Source organism: Garra rufa, chromosome 1, assembly GCF_049309525.1.
Source record: "Garra rufa chromosome 1, GarRuf1.0, whole genome shotgun sequence".
Lineage (NCBI taxonomy): Eukaryota > Metazoa > Chordata > Actinopteri > Cypriniformes > Cyprinidae > Garra > Garra rufa.
Window position 1 is genome coordinate 10,132,244 of NC_133361.1, and position 14,779 is coordinate 10,147,022.

Here is a 14,779-nt window from a genome sequence, read left to right on the forward strand (position 1 = left end):
CCCTCCTCTTCACTCTGCTAACCCATGACTGCACTCTGTCACACAGCTCCAACCTCTTCATTAAGTTTGCGATGACACAACTGTGGTGGGTCTCATTAGCAACAGGGATGAGGACTTACTACAGAAGCAAGGTGAATCTCTTGGCCACGTGGTGCGGAGACAACAATCTCTCTCTGAATGTGGAGAAGACGTAGGAGATTGTTGTTGACTTCAGGAGAGTGCACACTCAGCATGTTCCTCTGACCATCAACGGTGCATCTGTGGAGACAGTGAGCAGCACCAAGTTCCTGGGTGTACACATCACTGAGGATCTCTCCTGGACAAACAACACCACTGCGCTGGCCAAGTAATCACTGCAGCGTCTCTACTTCCTCCGCAAACCATGAAGAGCAAGAGCACCAGCCCCCATCATGTACACCTTCTACGGAGGGACCATTGAGAGCATCCTGTCGAGCTGCATCACTGTATGGTTTGGAGCCTGCAATGCGTCCTGCCAAAAAACTCTCCAACGCATAGTGAGAGCAGCTGAGAAGATCATTGGTGTCCCTCTCCCCTCCATCCAGGACATCTACAACACCCGTCTCACCAAAATAGCCCTTTGCATAGCAGCCGATCCCACCCACCCAATGCAAAGCTTCTTCAGACTGCTGCCATCAGGGAGGAGACTGCAGAGTCTCTAGGCCAGGACCAGCAGACCAGGGACAGCTTCATCAATCAGGCTGTCAGGAATCTTAACTCTCTCCCGGCTCTGCCCCCACTCCCCTCTTCTGCCCCACGATCTCTCTAAACTGTGACACACACACGCAAACACACGCACTAACACACTCACACACACACCGACCTGCACCAGCCACTCTGTGTAGCATTGGACTGCTAACTACCTCATACTACTCATAAGACTACATCAAAAAGACTCCTGTTTGTTACAGGTCTGCTCTCTGACACTTTATCTCACTTACAAGCTGAATTTGCACTATATTTTTGCATTTGCACTACTCTGGTTTGCACTCTCTGCTAGGGCTGCACGATTTGGAGAAAAAATCTAATTGCGATTTTTCTGATCAAAATTGCGATTTGCGATTTAAAATGCGATTTACTACTATTTCATAAAAGAGCTACAGGTTTGATATGGTGGTTTTAACAGCACCAAAGAAAGACCAAGCATAATCACAAAGTATGCTACACTGTTCTACTGTTTATTTAAAACCTCTTAAACATTGTTGCCTTTTTTAAAATAAAGTTGTCAGTTATCATGACAAATTAAGAAAATAACTACAGTATCTTAAATAAAATTAACAATTAAAATTCTATAATAAAATATTATTAAAATCTTTTATAAAAAAAAAATATATATATAATTTTATAATAAAATATTATTAAAATCTTAAACTTTTAGGAATCCAAACACACTGTAAACAATTTTACATCAGTAAAACACTAAAGATAAACTACATTAAGAGACACTTTGTTGGGAAGTTGAGCCGCTGCTCCCGCTCATCTTTTCCAAATGGCGTTAACGTTATTTGCTCAGTACATGTAGTAGAGACCTGCACTCCTACGGGAGTATAGCGGGACCCGAGGCAACCGACTGCGGCGCGGGACAAAACTTGATGGGCGAGTGCGGCTGTTCGGGACGCGGGAAAATAAATGATTCGCGGGACCCCCGCAAAATAGAAATATCTAAAAAGCAAAATATTGTTATTCATCTATTGCACAAAAGCAGCAAGAAAAACTAGTATATAACTTACAGCTATGATTAGTAAACACAAGGATAGGCAGTCATCATCAGAGGTGTTTAAGTTAGAACCCACTCACTGCTCAAACATTCTTCCACAGTGCTGAATATTGCGTGCTCGCGAATTAAAACACACGAAGTGTAGACATTGTGAAAGATTCATTGTGCATAATATTCATTGTGTTAGAGCTTTATGAGATCGCATATGAACTGAGATGTCAACTTTAGCTTTGTTTGCTTGCATTCTGCTATGGATACACACAGTAGCTCATGCTTGCTCTTCTGTTAAGAATAACAGTGGTTGTGAATGTTGATGCTTAGCCTATATAACAAATATTTTATCAGGAGCATTTATGCTGGGGTTTTGTGAAATTACGAGATGTTACAAAACTGTTTCATGTAAATTCAATGATGTACTGAAAAAAACTATATAGGTTACTTTTATGCGGGCAGGAGCGGAACAAAACATGAATGTCGAGGCGGGAACTGAACGAGATAAACATATTTCTGCGGACGCGGCACTGAAAAATACGTCCTGTGCATGTCTCTACATGCAGTGTTAAAATGCCCCCTATTGGTTAAACTCTGCATCAAACGTAATATAAGCATGAAGACGTAATGTGCACATGATGCGACCTGTCAGAAACGACTTAGATGCTTGTTACCACATTTGATAATAAATCGAAATAATCGCAGCTCTTGCGATTTGAAAATCGCACCCTTTCAAATCGCGATTTCGGTTTAAAAACGATTAATCGTGCAGCCCTACTCTCTGCCATGTTGCCCTTACTTGTATATTGTTTTCTTTTCTTTTCACTTTTTATACATGTATAATTGTATTTATTTGCACTTTGAAATCTCTTCTTTTGTATTTTAATGTTACGTGTATGCACCTAGGGTCTGAGATAGGGCTATCGCGGTAACCGCAATATCGCAATACCGCGCTATTGACGTGCATAACCGCAGAGGAATGCAACAACCGCAGCAACCGCGATATTTGCCTGTTTTCTTTTTTCCTAAGGATTGCCTTTCTCACTTAATGCCTGTGTGCTGAATATTAAATTAGTAATAAGTTAGTAATGATAACATATGTGTTTATTATGAGGCTCAGTAGATGTGCACTTAACAAGCCTAAACAGACAGCGAATGAGAGAGAGATCGACTGAGCTTGTGCGATTACCTGCGTCTGTCTTTCAGATCGAGTCGGGTATGTATGTGAAACTAGCTTGTCATGACTCATGACCAAGGAAAGTGGAAATCTCTGTCTTAACATCGATGCTCTGCTGGTCAGCTGAGCCTTTAAAAGTGGCGATTAAAGTTAAAATGATTTCAACATCGTTTTTCATTACGTCTCTCTTTGAAAAAATAAGCGTTTTTGAACGTGCAGTTGAATGAACGGTTTAAAGACTTACTCAAAGATAGTCTCTTGCCTCCATCTTGTGGTGTAACCACTGATCTATAATAGAGAACTGGATTGCTCATGACGTCATAAAAGTGAAGCCACCGCGCCGCCATATTAGTATTCCCTACTATTCGCATACATTCCATTGAATGAATAGGAGATCATACGATTTCATTGAGAAAACATCACATAACAAGTCAGCGTTTTTATATCTGAAGTCTCACTGTGCATTTTTACAACGCAAACGTCCTAAGCATGTAAACGGTTATTTGTTTATTGTCGGGATTCCCTCTGCTTATTAAAAATGTACGTTCATAAAGCCTACATTACAGTCATGTACATCAGATAAGCATAAACATCGGGCGTTCAACATATGTTTACAAAAGAAAATGTGCTCATAAATCTGAATAATCACTGTTTATGTCATTTTGTTGTATTTATTCGTACAGTAGGCTAACTGCATGTTTCAACAATACTTTTGTTATTAATTCGTTTATTGTATGTTATATTATTATATATTCATTAATAACATTATTAATTTTGAAGCAGGTAATGATTTGTTCGTTAAATTAATAATTAATTCAACATATATACGCAGCATTTTACTCACATGGAAACAGTAATGTTAGTAAATCATTACAGAATTTGGTGATTTGAAGAGACTGAAATAGATGCTGCTCATTAAAAAAAAACGCACCATACCGCGCTGACTACTTAAAGACATTAAGCTTTATTTCAAAGATTTTAATTTATAGTACAAGAGCAATATTGTACAATCGAAACAATTTCAGGTAGGCTACTAATACATATACACGGTTTTGTTTATAATTTCCTGCATAATTGGGGTACATAAATATATTTTCGTTTTGGTTCAGTTAACTCACCTGTGTCTGCAAGTGCGCGGCTGACACACCCACCTAAACGATTTCAATATATATCGCTTATCCAGCCCGAAAAGACCATAAACATTCCAGATAACATCTTAAGTATAATTTATTTACATACACATATCCTCAAAACTAATGATGTGTGAATGAAACGCTTCAAATCGGGTGATTTTAGGTCAGTGGTTTACATGCGAATTCAATGGCGCACTCTGCCGGTAGGGAATAGTAAGATGGCGGATCGAACACTTCCGGTGGCTTCACTGCCTAACGGCATTTTAGAACGCAATGAGCAATCCAGTCATTATATAGATCAGTGGGTGTAACAATGAAACTGCACTGACTGACAGCTCGTCTAAAACACGCAGGTGAAATACTGACAGAAAGTCTCTTGTCCAGTCAGACTCGATCGGGTGCGCGCTAACTGTTATATACGAAGATTTCAGATGCAAAGCCTCTTAGTATGTCTGACATTTTTCTTCAAAATTTGCATTTACTGTTTACTTCACTTCATGTATCAACGCGATTTGGTTTCGGTTTATTGATTTCTGAATACGACCTTACACCTTACATTGTAACAGCCTACACACAATTTTATATATATATATATATATATATATATATATATGGCAGTAATACCGCATACCGCGCTACTGAGCCACTCAAAATTACCGCAAGGGAATTCCTTAACCGCGACAGCCCTAGTCTGAGAGTAACGTAATTTTCAGTTCTCTGTACTGTACATGTGGCAGAATTGACAATAAAGTTGACTTTGACCTTGAAAAAACAACTAATTAACAACAACAATAACAAAAAAAAAAAAATATTCAGTATTTCTCTAATCAAGGTTCCTCAAATCTTACCCTGGAGGTCCAATGCGCTGCAGAGTTTAGCTCCAACCCTGATCAAACTCACCTACCTGTGAACTGTGAGTTCACAGGTAAACACACCGCGTTAGTCTCCACAGTAAACGCATCGTGTTCATCTCTTTACCACAGTAAACACAGTAAACACATCGCGTTCGTCTCCACAGTAAATGCATCGTGTTCGTCTCTTTACCACAGTAAACACATCGTGTCCGTCTCACAGTAAACACATCGTGTTCGTCTCTTTACCACAGTAAACACAGTGTTCGTTTCTTTACCACAGTAAACATCACGTTTGTCTCCACAGTAAACAAATCGTGTTCGTCTCTTTACCACAGTAAACACAGTAAACACATTGCGCTCGTCTCCACAGTAAACGCATCGTGTTCGTCTCTTTACCACAGTAAACACATCGCGTTCGTCTCCACAGTAAACACATCGTGTTCGTCTCTTTACCACAGTAAACACAGTAAACACATCGGGTTCGTCTCCACAGTAAACGCATCGTGTTCGTCTCTTTACACAGTAAACACAGTAAACACATCACGTTCGTCTCCACAGTAAACACATCGTGTTTGTCTCTTTACCACAGTAAACACAGTAAACACATCGCGTTCGTCTCCACAGTAAACCACATCGTGTTTGTCTCTTTACCACAGTAAACACATCGCGTTCGTCTCCACAGTAAACGCATCGTGTTCGTCTCTTTACCACAGTAAACACAGTAAACACATCACGTTCGTCTCCACAGTAAACACATCGTGTTTGTCTCTTTACCACAGTAAACACAGTAAACACATCGCGTTCGTCTCCACAGTAAACACATCGTGTTCGTCTCTTTACCACAGTAAACACATCGCGTTCGTCTCCACAGTAAACACATTGCGTTAGTCTCCACAGTAAACACATCGCGTTCGTCTCCACAGTAAACACATCGCGTTCGTCTCTTTACACAGTAAACACAGTAAAACACATCACGTTCGTCTCCACAGTAAACACATCGTGTTTGTCTCTTTACCACAGTAAACACAGTAAACACATCGCGTTCGTCTCCACAGTAAAACGCATCGTGTTCGTCTCTTTACCACAGTAAACACAGTAAACACATCACGTTCGTCTCCACAGTAAGCACATCGCGTTCGTCTCTTTACCACAGTAAACACAGTAAACACATCGCTTCGTCTCCACAGTAAACGCATCGTGTTCGTCTCTTTACCACAGTAAACACAGTAAACACATCACGTTCGTCTCCACAGTAAACACATCGCGTTCGTCTCTTTACCACAGTAAACACAGTAAACACATCGCGTTCGTCTCCACAGTAAACGCATCGTGTTCGTCTCTTTACCACAGTAAACACAGTAAACACATCACGTTCGTCTCCACAGTAAACACATCGTGTTTGTCTCTTTACCACAGTAAACACAGTAAACACATCGCGTTCGTCTCCACAGTAAACACATCGTGTTCGTCTCTTTACCACAGTAAACACATCGCGTTCGTCTCCACAGTAAACACATTGAGTTAGTCTCCACAGTAAACACATCGCGTTCGTCTCCACAGTAAACACATCGCGTTCGTCTCCACAGTAGGGCTGCACGATTAATCGCACGATGTTGTGAGGCACATTTAGTCAATGAAGCCAGTACTTTGATTAGTAGTAAATCTCCATCAAATGTGTTCAGCTGCGCTCAGCGTTCGGCAATTAATACACAGAGACGTAAATCACTGACAAGCTACGCCAAAATCGCGCTCAAAACGGAATGCGATTTTAAGCACGATTTGGCGTTGCTTCAGTGCTTTACGTCTCTGTGTATTAATTGCTGCTCCAGCTGAACGCACATTCTATTCAAGTTTATTTGTATAGCGCTTTTCACAATACGAATCGTTGCAAAGCGCTGTACAAAAGTTTAGGCTACTACAATATATTTAGTAATTTTAGTATTTAGTGGTGAATACTGTATGTCAAGTCGATGTACATATGATATAAATGTTAAAATCAGTAACTGTGTAATCAAACAGATGATGAACACTAATTGCAATGATTATGTGCTGTGATCAAACTTGTAAGAAAATTATGTAGTGCTGTATGTTGTTTCAAGGCTGGCATCATCTGCGGTCCTCTGAGGGGTCGGCATCATCTCTTCTTCTGAATCCAGACTGAATCTTGTGTAACATGATGGAGATTTACTACTAATCAAAGTACCGGCTTCATTGACTAAATGCACCTCACAACATTGTGCGATTAATCGTGCAGCCCTATTCCACAGTTAACACATCGCGTTCCCCTCTTTGCCACAGTAAACACATCTCGTTTACTAACCATTCAGACATGTCCAGTATAAGCCGTAATTGCCGTACTTCTTTGCGGGTGTCATCTTGTTTCGGTTCCAATTCCGGTTTTTAAATTAAAATTTCAGTGGATGGGGTTGTACAGTGTCTTTCAAAGTCATTTCCCCCCAAACTATACCCCCAACTATTGTCTAGGCAACACCTCATGTGCGTTGTAATGACACGCCCCACAGAACTGAGGGGTGGGGTTAGCAGAGGTTCATATCATTTAAAGGGCCAGGTACTGATATCGCTTGCTGAGAACAGAACAATTTGTGGGGGTTTTTTTACACTACATAGAGATTTTTTAATCAAAGTGTATTACAAATTTTTCATTTCTACCCTAAAGCATCATATTAACTTGTGGAAAATGGGCATTGGATGACCCCTTTAAGGTGTGCTGATTAAAATATAACAGTTCAGAGAAAAAATGTATGCATGCCTGCATATAGATTTGTGTAGGTCTTAAAAGCACAGACATGCTGCCGTTAGTTCAGGCTAAAATTTAATTTCTGTCATTGTTTACTCACTGACATGATATTTTAAAGAATGTGGGTAATCAAACAGTAGCTGGTACAAATATGATAGTAAGAAAAAAAATACCATGGATGTCACTGTGGACCAGCAACTGTTTGGTTTTTCACTATCCACACATAAACTTTGTTTTCTAAAAAACGCAATGTAGGCTACATTCATGCTACTCAAATATTATTATAGCACAGTTTGTGCTGAATACAGTGTAATCAGCCTTTAGCCATTAATATGTTTTTAAGATAAAAAAACACAAATATCAGGGCATGTCAAAATCCCCTTATAGAGGGGTCATTAAAAGCTCACAAAAAGCTTTTTGAGTTTAATGTAGCACAAACAGTCATTAAATATGAATAAAGTATAAACAACAACCTCCGTGTTCCTCCTGCTTTATTCTCCAGGGTTCTGGTTCCTCGTCTTTTATTTTCCAGGTTTCTGGTTCTTCATCTTTTATTCTCAAGGGTTCTGGTTCACTTATGTTCTCCTCACTCTCCTCTTTAACAAACACCATCTTCACAGCAGCAGATCTCAGTTCAGATGATAGAGATATTCCTGCTTGCTTCAAAATGTAGTCACGTTTATGAGGATGAGAATATTACAGGTATTTATTGACCTAACTTAAAAACTGTATTTTTCTATTTACAGAAATAAAATTTCTAACAGTTCAGTATCAAAGCAGCATAACGACAAAACAACAGAGAGCACAGAGAAAGCAATCTTCTTCCTCTGAGGTTTATGGTGTTTGACAAACAAACGTATGTAGCGCCACCCGCTGGACTGGAGGGTGAAGCGGCGAGAAGAAGGGAAAATAATACTAGGGGAAATGAATTAGTGCCTATACAAGGTGTGCTGATTTGTTTTGCCTCTCATGGTGTGTTTTTGAGAGTTGTCAAGGAAACCGACACTTTGTCTTCTAAATTTGTGCCCTTGCGTCTTGTAAAACATTGTCAAATCTTGCATTAACGATTCGTATAGTTTTTTCATACACAGATATATTTATATATTTTTCCTGAAATTTTGTTTAACCTGTAATATGCACTTTAAACAGTTTTTCACCGTTTTCATTTTCAGGATTTTCTGGGCTGGGTTAAAATCATGAAACACACCAGGGCCGTGCAGAGACCTTTAAAGGGGCAGGTGCTCAAAGTATAAAAAGGGCACCTGGAACAAGACATTAAAGAGCCCCTCGGGTCCATCACCTCATTGTAGGCATCCAGTTACTTACGTAACAAGTAACAATGTCATTAATAAGACAAATAATGCATTATTCAAAGTTTTAATTGCATTTATGTTTAGTTCAGGACTCAAACAATAGAATTAGTAATATTTTTATCACTATAAAAGGGGCTCTCTAAATAGGGCTGTGCTCAAAACATCAGTACAGCAATACTGTACTGTATATTGTGACACATTCCTTGCTGATATACATATTATTACAGAGGCTTCTAGCAGCCAATGCTGTGAAGCAGTTTTGAGAAAGAAACAGAACATAAAAAAACATTTTAATGTTTAAAAGATTAAAAATATTTTCTTTGGACCTATTCATTTTGATTAGAAATTGTTGTGTATTAAATTGTCAAACCTAAAGATTTTCTTCTCTCTGTTAAACACAATAATAAAGAACAGCTGTTATATTAAACTCTGTGTGGTCACTATTGAAAATATATGTGGCCCCTGATGTATTGTATTGTAAGATTGTAGACGGTAGGATATTAAGCCATTAAATGGCATGATTTATAATTCAGATACAGGTTCACACAAAAACAAAATATCTTATGCAATGGAATTTCAGCCTTTATACCATTAAAAGGGATAAATCGAGTTTATAATTTATTATTATATTTTATTTAAAACATAAATAGTACTGTCTTAATTGTTTAGATATTTAGAAGGCACATTAACATCTTTCACATTTACAACTCTGTGTTTGCTGCATAAAAACTAGGTCGATCATTGCAATAATTTGACCATAAAGAGCTGAAAAATGTGGAAATAAAAATTCATTCTCTGTCACGAGGGGGCGCTTTAGGAGCGCTGAAATACTACGGTTTCCATAGGAACGGCTGAACACAAAGCAGCATTAACGCAGTTTTATCAGACGTGAAATGAAAATGCAAACGACATGTTTCTGAGGACAGTCGGTTCCCTTCAGATACATTCATATAAAGACATAAGTGCCACGTTTTGACTTTGAAACGTGCATATTTATTCAATGACATCATTGCCTTCTGAAGTTTTATCCAGCCCTATCGCGATTCTCGTCTTTCCTTCCCCAAATGTAAGACCTCCTAATTTATAATGAAGTCTTTTCTTATACTATTTAACATATATAAAACATTTTATGGCCTGCAGGAGCCCTCTCCTTTACGATAGATTTACGATTATTTTTTACATGACATTAACATTATCGGCAGCTATTTCAGTGCTCAAGCACCCTCCGCCCCCCCCCCCCCCCCCCCCGCACGTGCCTGTTGTGTTCTACAAAAGTAAGTCATATAGTTTTGGAATGTTTTTTTTTTTTTTACCGAATTTATTAGCAATAAATGTCCTGCATTCTAGCTCAAAATCAGTGCTTTACTGCATGCATTTCTATGTGACAAAACTGCATTATTAATTTGTTGCATTTGAATTCAGTATCTATCATTATTTGATTCTGTCCTATTTTATTAATTCATTTATTTACTTATATTAAAGGCCCTATAACCCAAACCAAACTCACGGGGGAACTTGTGGGTTGGATGGGCTGGATTTGTCCAAGGCCAAATTTTAACTCTAGTCCAGCCCTGCACTCCAGCAAGGATAGAGCCAGTGTTCAGGTCGTTACTCAAAAAAGATTATTTCTTAAGTTATTATTTCTCCACTACTAGCTTATTAATCAAACTGGTGCTTTCTCTTCATCCTCTGCAAATGAAGCTACAGTAGTTAGTTTGGTAGAGAGACGTCCCAGCTGGCATTCGACCGACCTTAAACGTTTAAATGTGGTTGAAATAATGTCAGTTTATGAAAAAAACATTCATTCAACGTCAAAACAACGTTGAATACCAAATGGTTGAAATGGTGTTGTTAACTAACTATGGATTCAACAAAGAAATATAAATAAAATTTGAGTTGGACGTCTAATCAACATTATTTTTACAACCATGACTTTTAAACATTTTGTTGAAATATATCAGTAAAAAAATAACGTTGTTCCAACATTCAAACAATGCTGATCAATTAACTGTTGTTTAGATTTGCAAAATCTAAACAAAATCCCACGGTTATCCAACACTGACACCTGACGTAGTGACGTTGATTCAACTGAACGTTAAAATGCCACGCTGAACGTTAAAATGCCAGCTGGGGTTTGAATAAATTAGCGTTTGCATTTGACAACGCGATTGACAATGTTGCGACAATGGTTCTTTAATGTATTTGCATTGTAATAAAATATTATTTTCAAATATTATTTCCCATTTTCAATGGGCATATATGGGGCTGAAACAGGTAGCCTAGTGCATCCCAAATTTTTCAACATTAACATTTTAATATAACATAGTCACTATGGCCTTTAGAAATGTTTTTTGGGGAGGTGGGGTAGTGCACAATAGGCCCCTGTGGCGCAGCCTAAGCTTTTGTCCTTAACGGCATTTTTTTCCTTGCATTACTTTTACTTTTTTACTTTAAGTAGTTTTGAAACCAGTACTTTTCTACTTTTACTTGAGTAAAAAGCTTGTGTTGATACTTTAACTTTTACAAAAGTCTTTTTAAATCCTAGTATCCAGGGACGTGCACAGACATTTTGAGGGGCAGGGGCTCAAGTGAAATAAAGGGCACTTCTCATAATTACGTTTTTTTTTTTTTTTTTAAACAAAAAAGTATATATATTAACGCAAAACTGACTTCCTTTAAAAAAAATAATTTAAAAAGTTTATTTTATCTTCCTCAAACTCGTGCGTTGTTTAATTGTCAAAAGATGTCTACAAAATAATCAGTTAACACAGAAACCATTGTCTCCTTAGTATTCACTAGGTTTATAGAGCAGCACAGGAAACCATTCCACAATGTGCATGTTTTGAAAACATTTTCTATGCTACTAGTTTAACTTTATTAACTTAATAAAATCTCTGAAAATCTTACTTCATTGTTTGAATTAAACTTACCAAAATAATTGAGAAAAAATCAATAAAAGCCAATGTCATGTATGTATTTGTGGTTGTATGAAATACTATTTTATAAAGGTTTAGAGGAAATAAAAAAAAAGTTAAATTACTCATAAGTAAAAAGTTAATTTATAGCCTAAATATTGTTATTTTTAATGTTTAATGTTAACTTATTTCTACTCAGTTTTATTGATTAATGTACCAGATGCAGTTACTCAGATTTCTACATTTTTTACAGTGTGTCTATCCTCCTTCTGTTTGCATCTGTAGATTTTTCTAAATTCACCAATTTATGCTATGATATATGCTTATTACTAACTTATTTTATTACATGATGCCTTGGTTGAATTCCAATGTAGAATGCGCTCTGTAATTTCGTGCCCCTGCATCAGCACACTTGGCCACTCCACTGGCCCCCCTAAATCTGGAATCGTTTCTGGAATTCTTTTTACCACAACCGAGCATCGGGTGCAATACACAGTTTGTCCTGCAGGTGACAGTAATTATGCTTGTGTGCCAAAAGGAAAAGATTACGCAAAGATTACCACAACAATGTCGAGTCTGTGTGCCCTAAACGAGATTACGTCTAACCTTACATCATATAGGTAATGAAAATATTTTATAAAATATAATGAAAATGCATATCATTACACATTATATTAAAATACTGATCTATATTTTCCGGTGCGTTGCGCATGTTAAATCTGCATATAAGTTAAAGCAGTCGTGACTCGTGGGTAGGCTATACAACGAATCAGCTGCTGCAAGAGAACATGTGACATGAATTTCTTAAATTAAATAAATTTATTTTGTTAATGAAATGAGAAAAAATGTAACTTAAATTTAAAAAGAAATTTAAAAGAAAAACACTGCTGGGAGGGGCTGCTGCTGCCTGCAGGTGTGCGTGTATATGATGTGCGCCGCTGCGCAGGGGTGGGGGAATGGGCGCTTCAGAACTACTGACCTGATATTTAGATATAGGCCTACTATTCTTCAATAAATATATTTGTTTGACAGGGAAGCTGTGCGTAAATAAGAATATATATTATCTTTCAAAAAAAAAAAAAAAGCACCCCAGAAAAAAGGGCACTTTCTCTCCAGGAATATAAAGGGCAGGTGCTCAAGCCCCCTTTGATGTCTATGTGTGCACGTGCCTGCTAGTATCTATACTTCTACTTGAGTAATGAATGTGAATACTTTTGACACCACTGTTAACAATACTGTTATCAATACTATTTGGTGCAAAAAGATGTAAAGATGTTGTGCATTTTCTAGCGATATCGTATACTATTTGAACTGAACTTGACGATAATATCACTGAATTCATTGATGAACTGCCTTTAACTGAAAATTGCTTGTTTACAATAATACGTTATTTACATACTGTTGTGCTGTTTAAATACTGTGAAGTTGCTTTGACACAATCTGTATTGTTAAAAGCGCTATATAAATAAAGGTGACTTGACTTGACTTGCATTTCAAGATATTTTATTAGTGCTTAGGAACTGTATTCTTCTTCCAGCAAGAGCAGTGAGTTATTTTTCTGCTTGTGTAATATTTTATTAACATTAAAGGAACAGATCACCCAAAAATTAAAATTCTGTCATAACATTTTTTTTTAACACTGCGAGCTCAGTGTGTGTAATAAAGGAAATGTCTGTGCCATTCATTCATTCATTCATTCATAAAGAGAAAATGAACGAATTCCTATTTAAATTATATTTTTACAGCTTAATATTTACAAATACCAGTCCATTTCGCGATTTGATTGATTTATTCATTCAGTCTTTCACAAATTTCGTGTCTGCATTTTCTGAATCGCAGTAATCATAGAGACATAATTATAGCGGGTGCTATGGTATTTTGATATGTCGCACCGAGACACTTGCGTCTGGTGTAGACACGGTGTGCATTTGTGATAATCCTGCTTGTTTTTAATGTGTTTATGAAATCTCTGTCCTGATCATTAATTTACTGCCATGCCAGACACAAATTAAATCTTGGCAAGCTGTACAATGAGGAACACTGTTCTATGTACATGTATTTTTTAATAACTGGTGTGAGATGTATATGTATACTAAAATATTCAGATAATTGCATTTAAAAAACAAAACATATCTTTCATCACATACATTTTTATTTTTATAGCTACCTAATGGCAAAATCATGTAACTAAAATCACCAAAATCATTTTTTGAAAAATAACATTTAATAAACAACAACAACACAGATCATAAAACTTACAGGTCAATTCAGATAAACCAGAACCAGAAAGAGCTGTTGCATCAAATATGACAACTGTTTGTTTTAAAAGCAACAGTGAAGAACAAAAAAAAAAAAAAAAAAAAAACACTCTTCTCTCTTATAGTCGTATAGCTTCCTGAAGGTTTTTTCAAAAGTTTCTGCTTTCCTTAATGAAAGAGTAAGCAAGTGTGACACTTGAATCATAAGACTACTGAACGTCATATGAAACTACATATGAAAAAAAACAACAACAACAATAATGTTTATATTATGAAGCAAAATGACACCAAATAATAAAATGTTTTTACATTGTTCTTTGGGGAGGACCTGATCTGACTCTCACAGCTGAATCTGCTGGTTTTGAAGATGAGCTTCATTCACTTAAATGTTTTGCCACATCGATCTCATGCGCGCTACTTCTCTCTAGTGTGGATGTTCATGTGTGACTTAAGGTTTGATGAACTTCTAAAACTCTTCCCACACCGATCACAAAAATATGGTTTCTCTCCAGTATGAATTCTCATGTGAAGATCAAGTTTATGTTTGTGTTTCAAACTCTTTCCGCACTGGTCACATGTGAACGGTTCCTCGTCTGTATGAGCTTTCATATGTGCCCCAAGGCCTCCAATGTGTGCAAAACTCCT

At 37.3% G+C, this 14,779-nt stretch overlaps 1 protein-coding gene across 1 annotated transcript in view; it reads right to left on the reverse strand.

Annotated features, from left to right (window-relative positions):
* The window catches only part of LOC141344498 (uncharacterized), a 16,880-nt gene extending 2,137 nt beyond the window's left edge, over positions 1 to 14,743 (reverse strand). Inside the window, exons 1-2 of the mRNA XM_073849413.1 lie at positions 14,553 to 14,743; positions 697 to 788 (exon numbers count right to left, since the gene is read on the reverse strand). Of these exons, the coding sequence (XP_073705514.1) occupies positions 697 to 788; positions 14,553 to 14,743 (283 nt within the window). The remainder of the gene's footprint in view (positions 1 to 696; positions 789 to 14,552) is intronic.
* Positions 14,744 to 14,779: the final 36 nt, after the last annotated feature.